We start from the raw sequence: 12,941 nt of genomic DNA, 5'->3' as shown, positions 1-12,941 counted from the left end.
ATAATAATAAAGACAGAATATATTTTAAAAGATTGAGTTTTTAAAGTGGGGATAAACATTAGGAAATAAAGGAATGAGTCATCAATAGGAGGAAATCTAGGCTAACAAAATCTAGGAAAGATAAACGACTTTTACGACAAAATTATACTGTCGGTAAGTCAAGGAGAAAGTTGTAACATGCTAACTTACATTGCTCGATGTCTTTTAGCTTCTCTTCAAATACTTACTTCCAAAAGCCAGAGAGCTCCCAATTCAAGAGAGACTTTGTAGTAAAGTACTTGAAGTGCAGGTTGAATTAGATGGTGACTGTACTGGTTGTAAAATGAATGCTTGGTATCAAAACATATTACAGATTGATGTGTGTTTTGTCTCAGATGGTGAATATCTGGTTCTGCATGGAGACGTACATTGCAGACTATTTTTTAAAAAGGAAGGCCAAGACTTTTTCCTCAAAGAACAGCTTTGAATCCACTTGACTACTTAAAATTCTACTCATTTGGAGCTGCTGATTCTCTTTAAAACATGGAAGAGAGATGCTCAGTTTGGAACATCTTAAGGAGAGGATGCCCTAGTTATCTGCCTCTGTAATAAAAGACTATTAATGTAGATTTAGAGAATGATTAACTGACAAGCCAGTATTATGTTGTAATGGATCTGTGAGATGAGTCAGCTTAAAAATGCATTCCAAATAAACTAACCCATGGGGTGGAGTTGATTTGGACTTTCTTATTGTAATTAATAAGCTTACAGGTCATGATGGTGGTTTCTGGGTGTGAGAATCACATGACCAGTTTAGATGAGGAAGTTTGCCATCTTGTTTGTTATAGAAGAAGTCTCTTGCTTGTTTTCTATAAGTAATAGGAATCTATTTAGGTTTTAAGGTTAAATAAGAGGTATAGAGCTGTCTCCTGTGATTTAGAAACAAATTTATTCTGTCAAAGCCTTTCCTATCTACTCTGACTCAAGGCTTTGGAGAAGCACTTAAGCGTGGAGGTAATTCTGAGACCATGCAGTTTGACACGTGGATGGCCTTATTGGTATAGTTGAGGCTGATAGTGTGTTAATAAAGGCTACCAGGCCTTCAATTGTTCTCTTCAAACAGTGGTTTTCTGTTTAGTGAAATAGACCAATCTTAACAACATCGTAGGGAAAATAATCATTCCTCATCTTAGATGGAGAGATTCCAAACTAAATCTGGTACAGAAATCTGGAAAAGAGTTTGTGGGGTGAGCCGGCTTTTTGGACGTCTGGAATTTGGGAGAAGAGGAGATATTCTGATGTAGGTATTGGATAGACTAAAAAGTACAAAATTGGTGTGAGTAAATGGCTTTTTGTTCAGTCTGAACACAAGATAAGCATCTTCCCTCGCTCCACACTCACTGCCTGACTCTTCCTTTGAGCCTTTTGGGGGTTGTTCTTTATTTTGTGGTTTCTATGTAATTACTTTAGTGGCTTCTCTGAGTTACCCAGATGAGTAATTTTAATGTGCTGCCTGGTTTTGGATGTTTGGTTCAAAGAGACTAGGACCGAGGAAGAGCCGGTGATGGACAGTGTGTGGAGTACGGGTATTGTCCATGTATCTGCCTCTTTATCTTGTCACCCGCTTGTTCTCACATAAAATGAGGGAGAAAATGGGGAATGTAAAATTTTCAAAGAAAAATCTACCTGATGACTCAGTTTTCCCTGCCCCAGAGAGCTGGTTTTTTCTTTTCACCTCTTTGCATGCACCAGAACCTTTTTGTAGCTGAGAGAGCCGCAGCTGAGGCAAATGTGTGAGCCTCTCGGTATGGCCAGGTGCTGTAACTGGAATGAATGAGAGAAGCGGAGAAAGGCATGGGGAGCATTCTCTAATCACAGAGAACCACATGGAAGATGCAGGCAACCTTGTACAACCTGTTGCCTCTCACCTTCAATTAAATTTTAATTGCTCCTCATCACACTTTCTTTCAAAACAAATCTTGTAATCAGATATCTTATAAATTATTTACCAGCGCAAGTAAAAGATGATGTAGGATTTCAGCAGAATGAAATGTGCTTTACTATTGAAACTCCCCTTGTGAATTAAAACAAGGCTAATCTTGGCACCATGGTGATGGAAATAAAAGATGAAAGTCCTTCCTATATTCCTGCAGAGTACAGCACAATCCACAGCCCATCAACACCCATTAAAGATTCAGATTCTGATCGATTGCGTCGAGGTTCAGATGGGAAATCACGTGGACGGGGCCGAAGAAACAATAATCCTTCACCTCCCCCAGATTCTGATCTTGAGGTACGTCATAGCCAACACCCAAGAGAATAGAAAGGTGTCTTAATAGCTAACTGGTGGTTTTACATACCTGCTACGTAAACAGCCTGGTTAAGGTATCAGATGCTTTTGTTACTGCTTTCTTTTTTATATTAACAATAGATAAAGTAATATTTTCTCTCCTTTATTAACTATAGGTTAAGCAATAATTTGTTTTTTCTTCCCTATGAACTATATGGCAAAGGATCTGTTTCTCTCTAAAGAAATATAGTAAATTATGCAATTCTACTTGAACAAAATTCTGTTATGCTGCTCTGTATCATTGCCATTTTAATTGTCATACTAAAAATACTTAGTAAAATCCACTTGTTAAAAGGCACAAAAAAAATAGAATGAGTGAGACCTACTATTTGATAGCACAACAGGGTGACTATAGCCAATAATAACTTAATTGTACATTTTCAAATAACTAAAAGAGTGTACCTGGATTGTTTTTAACACAAAGGACAAATGCTTGAATGGATGGAGACCCCATTCTCCATGATGTGCTTATTTCGCATTGCATGCCTATATCAAAACATCTCATGTACCCCATAATTATATACACCTAGTATCCACAAAAATTAAAAATACAAAAAATAAATAAAATCCACTTTTTGTTGTTTTGAAGACGGAGTCTCGCTTTGTCACCCAGGGTAGAGTGCAATGGCGTGATCTCGGCTCACTGCAACCTCTGCCTCCCGGTTCAAGCGATTCTTCTGCCCCAGCCTCCCAAGTAGCTGGGACTACAGGCACCAAGCCCGGCTAATTTTTGTATTTTTAGTAGAGACGGCATTTCACCATGTTGGCCAGGATGGTCTCCATCTCCTGACCTCGTGGTCCACCCGCCTCGGCCTCCCAAAGTGCTGGATTACAGGCACGAGCCTCCAGGCCCAGCCATAAAATCTACTTTGAAATGAAAGACACACTTATATATATTAAGAAAGGAAAACCTGGAATGTTCTAAACTGAAATAGTAATCATCTAATGAGACATATTTTGGGGGAGTTCAAAAGCAGGAAGGATTAAGTAAGAACTTAAAGAGTGGTAGATTTCATAGCCTTGAATCCACTGCAACTAAGTTTCTGCTTTTTGCCAGAGTGAAATCTGATGGTTGGAAAACATGATTATTTTGGCTGAAAAAATGAAAATTTTAGCAGAATCTATGTATATGAATATGTACTGGTGTGAGTGGGAATGGGAAGAAGTAAAACAGGCTTGGTAGGCTTTTTGTGGTATCCCAAAGACCTTTTTGAAATGAATTCCTTCAGATCCCATTTTAAATACTTCAAGAGTATGTCTAAGAGCATGAGTGATGTATATGCTTATTTTGTTAAATATCTATACCCTAAAGACTTAAAAAACCTGGCAAGAACAATGTGTATCCCATCCCTTTGATAACAGCTCAATAGGTAACATAAGGTGAATTTATTATGTAAGGTTTTAGTCTTTGGATGCAATTTTAATACTTGGCTTCCTAAAAGTAAAACATAAGATTCGTTATTTTAGTGCTTCTCAATGAACAGAGATCAGAGGTAAGGAAAAGATAAATGATATATGATTAGTTGCTCATCTCTATCTCAAGTTATAACCAGACTAGCTATAACTCATTTTTTTCATTTATTCAGAGCTGAGACCGAAATTCTATTACAGAATTAGAAAGGACATAGATTATCTCTTTCCTATATTTATATTGACATTACAAATGTAATTATCCTCTTGCACCTCATCCAAAGTTATATCTGGAGAAAAGTTAGGAGATACTCTTTGAAACAGTTGTGTTTTTTTTGAAATAATAAATTCAGATTTTTCATTCATCTTCCGTTTCAAGATGACTTTTTCGTGTTGAAGTTAACTGAATAACAGCTTTCTCAGCCAAGGCAAAGACACATTGATTTGGTTCTTCCTTTGTAGAGAGTGTTCATCTGGGACTTGGATGAGACAATCATTGTTTTCCACTCCTTGCTTACTGGGTCCTACGCCAACAGATATGGGAGGGTGAGTACCAAGAGGCATCAGTTTTTAATTTCTTTGGAGTAAATATACCTCTAATTTGTTTATTATCCAAATGAATGTAATTTAACTTTAACAAATTTAAAATATAAATGGAAAAGAACTATATAGTCAAATATATATATGTAAGGTAAAAAATATGTGAAAGAGCCAAAGAAGATATTATTTTTAGGTCTTTGGCAATAAGATACACTTTGTTCAATTAAAGTCATGCTTATTCAGACCCCAGTGAATAAAAGTGATTGAATTTTATCCTAGGATGAAATATTAAAATACATAAGTGACATAGAAAGATGTTTTGTGTTCTCTTTTACTTTTCCTGTCTTTTTATTCCCTAACATTTAGTGGAGCAAATATTTCACTTTCTGTTGTTCTCAGTGATTAGCAGCTTTGGTATTTTATCTTCAAAACAACTGCTACAAATGTCTCTATATGTCCCTTTGCTACTTGGGTTAAATTTATTTGAATGGTATGTAAGATTGATCCTCTGAAAGGCAGTAGGACCATGTTAGAGTTGTACAGTACTTATATTGGTGTTATAGATAAAGAATAATATTATAGACCACCTTCTGTGAGTGAAACTTTGGTTTCCATGTTGTACATTTGGGTATCCCAAAAGTTTGGAATTTCTTTTTTGGCATATTGATGATTTCATAAGTCTTTCCCAGGCAAAAATGTTATTTAAAGTAGCTATAGGTAATTTCTCAAGTTATCCTGCTAATATTTCATTTCTCTTGTTTTCATCTGTAAAGAAATAATAAGTCTTAGGTTTTTTTAAGTTATTTGGAGCATTAGAGACTGAATTCTTATTATGTCTCAGTGACTCCAGCAGTTTATCATAATTAAGTGTTAGAATTAATACCATTAAAATGCACATACTGTTATTACAAATTTGACCGGGTGGTTGTTCTTTCAACAAATATTTATTTTAACAAATACACACTGAGTATCTGCTATGGATATGCAGTCTAGGGGATTTAGCTTCACAGCCCAGATTTCCTTTTCATCATCTCAAAGGTACACCTAATCAAAAATAGGCTGAAGCAATAATATCCCACCATTTTAATTTCTGTTCCGAGATAATATATCGGTAAAACACAGTATGTCTCATCTTATTGTTAGGCAAATTCTCTATAAGAAGACAATAAAAATGCAGATTATAAAATATAAGGCCATAGAATCAATCAGCCAAATGGTCTCTACTGCGTGATTAGCACATATTAGGAATTCAAGAAACATTAGCTGTGCTTTTTCTTATATTATTTCTTCTGTCAATACTATCACTGTTCCTATTTCTAGAAAAACTACTACTTAAAAACTAAAGATTAATATCTGAAATATCAACATATAGTTAGTAGGCAGAACCTTGAAGATCTCCTTAACTGATCCATTATAAAATCCCTACACCTGTCTTCTAAGGAGACCACTGGTGCCTGTAACTCACACAAGAGTGTTGAAAAGAGTAGGCACTTAGAAAATGAGCATTTGAAAACCACCCAGAAAGTCTCCTATAAGCTCTCGCTAAGGGCCAAATTGACGCAAAAGCGAGTTATCTAAGAGTATTCTATTAGCCAATGAAAGAGACCAGCTTAGAGTTAAGGAGTTAGGCATCCCATGACCTACTGAACTTTCAATCTTTGGCCATAAATTATTGGCTTACATATGGAACTTACACTTAACCTAGAAATGCCTGGCTTCATACAATTTTTCATTCATGTCTAAACCATTCTCTAAATAATGTATTACAAATACCATGAGTTTAATTTTTTAATGTGTCAATCATTAGAACTTTGAGGCTTCATCAAGTAGTAATGTATTTGTTTGTTTGTTTAGTTTAGTTTTCTCATTCCAGGTCATGTGATAAAAAGTTTTATCTCGGCCGGGCGCGGTGGCTCATGCCTGTAATCCCAGCACTTTGGGAGGCCAAGGCGGGTGGATCACGAGGTCAGGAGATCGAGACCATCCTGGCTAACACGGTGAAACCCCGTCTCTACTAAAAATACAAAAAATTAGCCAGGCGTGGTGGCAGGCGCCTGTAGTCCCAGCTACTCAGGAAGCTGAGGCAGGAGAACGGCATGAACCTGGGAGGCGGAGCTTGCAGTGAGCAGAGATCGCGCCACTGTGCTCCAGCCTGGGCAACAGAGCAAGACTCCATCTCAAAAAAAACAGAAGTTTTATCTCATATAATTTCCAAAAGCCAAATTTATATACTCTCTGAAGTACAGGCTATTTGAGTTTCTTAAATATAAGTGTATCCTTCATTGATAAGTTTATGGGGCTGTGGAAGAACTTCAGAAAGCCAGGTTTCTGAGGAAGATCTTCCTGCATGTGACTTTGGGTCTGAGGCCTGGAGTTACTGTATGGTCATCAGGAGAAAGGGTGTTGTAAGCAGAAGAAACAGTAAGTGCAGAGGCAAGAAAGGCTTTGCTGTTTGATGGACAGAGGCCAGTGAGACCAAGCTTAGTGATGGAGATGGAGAGTCAATGAGATGTGGTCAGGGATGAAGGCAGGTTCCAAAGGGCCTCCCAGCCACACACAGTCAACAGGGCTAATCTCACTGCATGTGCCATGGGAAGTCATAGGGGGACCACAATGGAGGAGATGAGAAGATCTGATTTACATTTTACTTTAGCTAAGTGTGAAGAATTAATGGTAGTGGAAGAAAAATGGGGGTCCAAATAGGAGGTTGTAGCAGTGATCTGAGGCACCAGCAGTAGAGATGGAAAGAATTATTTGGACTCTGGATTACATTGCAGGTAGAGAACTGGATTTAGAAATGATTTGAATTGATTGGACTGGTGGGTAGTAAACAAGACAGAGAAGTGAAAGATGATTCCTGTGTTGTCCTGGGCAACTGAGAAAATAGTCGTATATTTGTTGAAATAGTAAAGAATTCAATTTGGAGGGAAGGGAGAGTTCAGTGTTGGACAAGTTTCAGATGCTTGTTAGACAACTGCTTGGACCAGGCAAGGAAACCACTGGAAGGTGAGCCCAGGGCACTGGGGGGACTAGTCAGTGCAGGAGATGGCAGATTCACAGTCAACATTGCACAGATTAGGGTTAGAGGCTCCTTGGAGTCTCTTAGCTTGATTTCTTCCTAAACATTTTTTGAGCACCTTCCTTGTACTGAACACTTGCGGTCAGCCTGTTGTCTCATTGCCTGGAGGTTTCTTTTCCTGGCCAGGTGACTTTTGAAGATGCATGGTTTAGGATGTTGAATTGTAGCTGGAAGCATGCAAGGAAGTCTACTTAATGATTTCCTCATTAGAAATCATTACAGTTGATAAGAATTGGCTCTCAAATCTGATCATCAAGCTTTGTAAAAATGTGATTCAACAAGGATTCTTCCAAACAATAATAATAAGCAAGCTGATCAGAGTGTCTTGCAGTCCTTTTGTTTCCCCCAGGGCACTGAGGAGAAAAGTCTTAAAGGAGTTCAGTGATAAGACTTCTTTTTAGGAGCACAGATTTGGTGGTGTTCCTGGGCATTGTCAAGGGGAGCATGTGGCTGAGCCTTACTCTACATGTATATAAAGAATGAATGCCTGACAATGTGATCGCTGTTCTGTCTCTAAGGGAACCAGATACTTGAGAAGTAGCTTAGTCACAGTAGCTTAGGCAACTCAATGAGTAGGCCATTCAGTAAGAGGACACAGGATCTGGTTGATATAATGCAAAATTAGGGCATGTTACAGCAATGTGTACAAAAAAAAGTTTGAGAATGTCCCACCTTCCGTGTAATCCTAGCTGTGGGAAGAAGGCATGTTGGGTGTTATAAGAAAGTCTTGTTTTATAACAAAGGTGATAGGGACAAAAGAGGGTGCTGGGCACAGTCAGCCATGGCTGAGGAAAACAAGTAATATGTTAGGAAATTGAAGAGCTTGTGAGTGCTACATAAACTAGGATGTTTTAAATAGTATCTGACCTAGCTGTTTTTGTTTAATGCATTTTTAAAAGTTGCTTTAAAACTAATAACAAATTCCAGAATGTCATTGAAGAAAACTATTCTTGGGTTATTTTTCATTGAATGGTCTCCTTATAATAAACAATGTAATTCAATTATTGTTATCAAAGTGCACACCCAAAACTTGTATTTCAAATCAAAATTGTGCTGATGTCTCAGGCATGATCCCCCTCCTGTGGGAGGATTACCCAAGATATCTACACTCAACGCCTTGATTGTTTCAACACTATCTTTTTATTGTTTAATGTCTGTGTCTCATAGTGATTTGGGCTAGAATGGATCTTAAAAATATGGATATTCACTTTTCATTTTCAACAAAAAACAAAACATGAACACTTAAGATAGCGTAAAGCTTAGTATGTTTAATCATAGGCCCTATTAAGAACTTTCTATATGCCCAGCATTCATTTAATTCAACATTAATGCTCCAAAGGTGCTGTTATCAAGCCTATTTTATAGATGAGAAAATTGAAACGGGAGAGGTTAGAGACCCAATGTAATAAATACTCAGCACCATGTCTAGCATAAAAAAAAATTTCAACAAATACCAGTTATATTTGAATGTAGGTGAAGCTTCACTGTCAAAAAAAAAACAAAAACAAAAACAAAAACTTGAATTCCTGCATAGTGGCCAGTGAGTAAAATGGTGGCAGTGTCCTCAAATTTATGAATTACAAGTATACGCTATGCCTTAGAGTGTGATAGAAAGAGGATCAGATTTGAATTCAAGTAGATCTAGACTCAAATCCAAGCTCTGACTTTTCACCTCTTTGACCTTAGGCAAAGTATTTATTCTTACTGAGCCTCAATTTTCTTATCCATAAAGCCAGCTACATGACTTGCGGAATTGTTTTAAAAATTAAATTGTATCATGAGTTTGGCCCAGCATGGTGGTTTATGCGTGTAATCCCAGCAGCACTTTGGGAGGCTAAGGCGGGTAGATCACTTGAGCTCAGGAGTTCAAGACAAGCCTGGGTAACATGGCGAGAGTCCATCTCTACAAAAAAAATACAAAAATTAGCTGGGTGTGGTGGCACATGCGTGTAGTCCTAGCTGCTTGGGAGGGCTGAGGTAGGAGGATCGCTTGAGCCTGGGAGGTCAAGGCTGCAGTGAACTATGATTGCACTACTACATTCCAGCCTGGGTGACAGAGTAAGATCCTGTCTCAAAAAAAAAAAAAAAAAAATTGAATTGCTCACGAATGTAAAAGTCCATGCACAGAGTCTTATTAATGGCAACAACTGATAGTAAGAAAGAAAAGCATGTGTCACCTATTGAACTTGTAGTTGCTCTCTAGAGTATTTGTTTTATAACTCACTAGGCTTCTAAGAGGATCTCACTTGTCATAGTGAGTTTAGATAAACAGCCTCCCTTGTGGGTGTGTTTCTGTGATCATTCAGTACCTTGAGGAAAGAAAAACTGAAAGCAGTTTATATCGCCCATTTCATCAGAAAAGCTCAGTTCGCCAGTAGAGATTGTTGTTCCTACTCTGCTTTAGGGGACAACACAACTCCAAGCTCTTTTGGTGGAGGATTTTTTTCCATGGTGGTTGATGAAGAAGCTGAACTCTTAGCATGGCACCAGAGCAGTAGGACACCAGTGTCCTCACTGGGTTGCAGGAGATCTGGTTACTTAACCAGGATGATCTCCCTTTTGGAACCTCCAGACCAAGGGCTGGCAAACATTTTCTGTAAAGCAACAGATAATAAATATTTCAGGCTTTGCGGGCCATATGCTTGCCATAACTACACAGTTCTGCCTTAGTAGTGCAAAAGCAACCGTAGACTGTATGTAAATGAATAAATGTGGCTGTGTTTCAATGAAACTTGATTGAATGCTCCCAAATTTGAATTTTATATAATGTTCATGTCTTATGAAATATTTTTCCTGTGGTTTTAAAAACTCTAGACCGAGGATTGACAGACCATACCCCATAGGTCAAATCTGGTTTATGGTCTGCTTCTGTCAGGCCTTTAAGAATGTTGTTTAAGTTTTTAAAGTGTAATTTAAAAAAAAAAAGCACAAGGAAGAATGTGTGTCAGAGATGATATGGCCTGCAAAGCTGGAAATACTCCCTGTCCCTTTAGAGAGAAAGGCTGTCTGCCTGCCTCTGCTGTAGGTGATGCTCTGAGCTTTGCACTGATTCATTTTCCTCCTGCCTTCTGGGACAATTCAATGACAGCAACACTGTGACTAGACCGTGAACTCAATGCAGGCAGTGCATACATGCACCTGGGGCCCCAAGGAAACACAGACCCTCACGTGAATTCATTAGGGTAGGTGAAATGGCTGTTGCAAACAGGTCTAAAATATAATGGCACAAACAAAAGAAATCTGTCTCTTGTTTAGTTGTCTAGAGTGGGGATGTTCCAGGTTGCTTGGTTTGGGCATGGTTTGGTAGTACAAATAATAGTAGTGCCATTTTCATCATGCAGCTTTTGAAGCTTCTGGGATCATTAGCATTCAATCCCCAGGGGAGGGGGTGGAGGCAGGGGCAGTGTGAATGGGAGGCTTTGTAAGCTAGGCTGAGACAGGCACACACCTCTGCCTGTGCCATTGACCTCAGTCAAATGACCCAGTGCAGGGGAGGCTGGGCGATTCAGCCTTCGTGTGTGCCCAGGAAGAAACAGAGAATGGGTTTTAGTGAACAGGTAGCACTCACAGCCCAGTTCTCAACTATTTGACCAATGAGTGAAACCCAAAACACACTTTCAACCCACCTTGCAGCTCTAGCCACACTGACAGAGCCAAGCCCCAGGCTATGTGAGTGGTGGCTCTGGAGTGATGATGGCCAATCTAATCCCAAAGGACAGAGCCCTGATTTTATTTTCTTCCTTGTATATCAATGCCAAGTTAGATAAAAAGGATGAAATAATATATGTGTCTATATATGAAACCTCTGGATGCTGTAGAATGACATAGAATCTAAACTCTCAAAACAGAAGCACATTTTTTTCAAATGCCAGCCAAACAGGCATGCTTCATCTCTCTTCTGGCCATATCTTGAAGGTTTCTCTCTTTTCCTTTAACAGTCAGCCCCTTACTGCCTCAGTAATATACAGCAGAAATGTACATTCTTGCTGTTTAATGGAACACAGCCTTACTGTTCTTGTTCATGAATATAAAAGGGAATGCAGTGAATGAACAGGAATCATCACAGCTCCTTAACCACTGCACTGGCCTGCCACCTGCAACTTTGGACCTCCCTTGCTCTGTGGCCTTGGAAAAAGCAGCCTATAAAATGGGAGCAATTACAGGGCTGTTAGGGGAACAATGTGAACCACCTAGAAAAATACTCATTAAGTACTTCATGAACAAGAGCTATCATTTATTGCTTACTTTGGGGGTTCAGAGGAGGAAGCAGGAAACCATGCAGACTTTGTTGTTCCAGGCAGCAAAGAGGGAGTGGGAAACAGAGAATTACAAGTGGCAGAAATCATAAGCAAAAAGGGTAAATAGTGATAAAGTATATTTAGGGGATTAGACTTGGAGAAGAAGAGTAGCAGAAAATGTGTTGGATCAGTAATAAAAAGACTGCATCTTTATTCAATTTTTATGGTTTACACTGCTATCTCACACTTATTATCCAATGAGCTCCTTCTTTTTGCCAATAAGAAAAGTGTAGCTCAGAAAAATTAAATTATCTGTCCAAAAGGCAGACCCATCAACTGGCAACACCAGTCTTGTAATTGATCCAGGCTTAGAGAGAGCATTAAGTGCCAGGATTTCTTTCTGTGGGCATGGGAATGCCATGAATTAGGGACATGATGGAAGGACATGATGGCAATGGAGGCACATGCTGGAAGTGTACATTTGGAAGACCGATTTAACAGCAAGGAAAACTATTGTGCAGTCCTCTGGTAGAAAATAATAAAGGCCTAAAAAGTGGTTGGAACACTCTGTAGGAAGGAGGGAGGTAGGAGAGTCATTACAAATGAAATCCTGATAGGTCTTTCGACTGGATTCAGCTGTTTAGCCTTTCCCTTGGCACCACATGGGCCCCTTGGTGTTGAAGCCAATTTGGCCAGGTCCGTGCTGGCTTTATTCTTCTTCCTCCCTCTTTGTACCACTTCTTGGCAGTTGGCCCATGTTTGAGATTCACTGGGTTTTCTCCACAGTCAAAATTAGTCTTTGGAATGGTGAAGTTCTTTCTCTTATTCTCTACTTGAGTATTATTTTCATGGTGTTGAAAGGGAGTCTCTTAAGTAAGGAGAAAATTAACACAATCAAGTGTCACGTATCTAATCAGTAAAAATGACCTGATTAGCCCCACCACAAGTTTGAGGGTTTTGGGGGTGTTTTTCCAGATCATTCAGGCAGTAGTTTAACCATGGTTTATTTTTTATGTGTATACAATCTCTCTTGGTAATCTGTATTATTTTTTAATTGGCAAGAGAATCACATCCAACTCCTAAAATCTGATATTTCATATCTAAGTAGCCCAGTGATAGGGCCTTAAACCTTGAAAAAAGTTAATATTTTATTGATGATATTGCTCCCTTTAGACAGGAGAAAACACAATAATGGAACCTTTGGGTCTCGTAAGTTGTACAGATCATTTGGATAACACTTTTGGTTATGTGTTTATGTGTTGTTTTTTTTTTATTTTTTTAAAAAACAATGTTTCAGCATAGTTTTTCCTTTCAAGATAGGAAGCTAATTTGCAAAGCTTAACCT

At 38.6% G+C, this 12,941-nt stretch overlaps 1 protein-coding gene across 20 annotated transcripts in view; it reads left to right on the top strand.

Moving 5' to 3' along the window:
* EYA1 (EYA transcriptional coactivator and phosphatase 1) overlaps window positions 1-12,941 on the top strand; it is a 460,645-nt gene that overhangs the window by 383,613 nt on the left and 64,091 nt on the right. For all 20 annotated transcript variants that reach the window (XM_054656818.2, XM_054656820.2, XM_054656817.2 and 17 more), the window contains 2 exons: window positions 2,133-2,272; window positions 4,202-4,285. In XM_054656818.2, the coding sequence (XP_054512793.1) occupies window positions 2,133-2,272; window positions 4,202-4,285 (224 nt within the window). The remainder of the gene's footprint in view (window positions 1-2,132; window positions 2,273-4,201; window positions 4,286-12,941) is intronic.

Source organism: Pan troglodytes, chromosome 7 (assembly GCF_028858775.2).
Source record: "Pan troglodytes isolate AG18354 chromosome 7, NHGRI_mPanTro3-v2.0_pri, whole genome shotgun sequence".
NCBI classification, from domain to species: Eukaryota; Metazoa; Chordata; class Mammalia; order Primates; family Hominidae; genus Pan; species Pan troglodytes.
The sequence above is the reverse complement of the archived record's forward strand: the minus strand, read 5'-3'. Positions and strand labels throughout refer to the sequence as shown.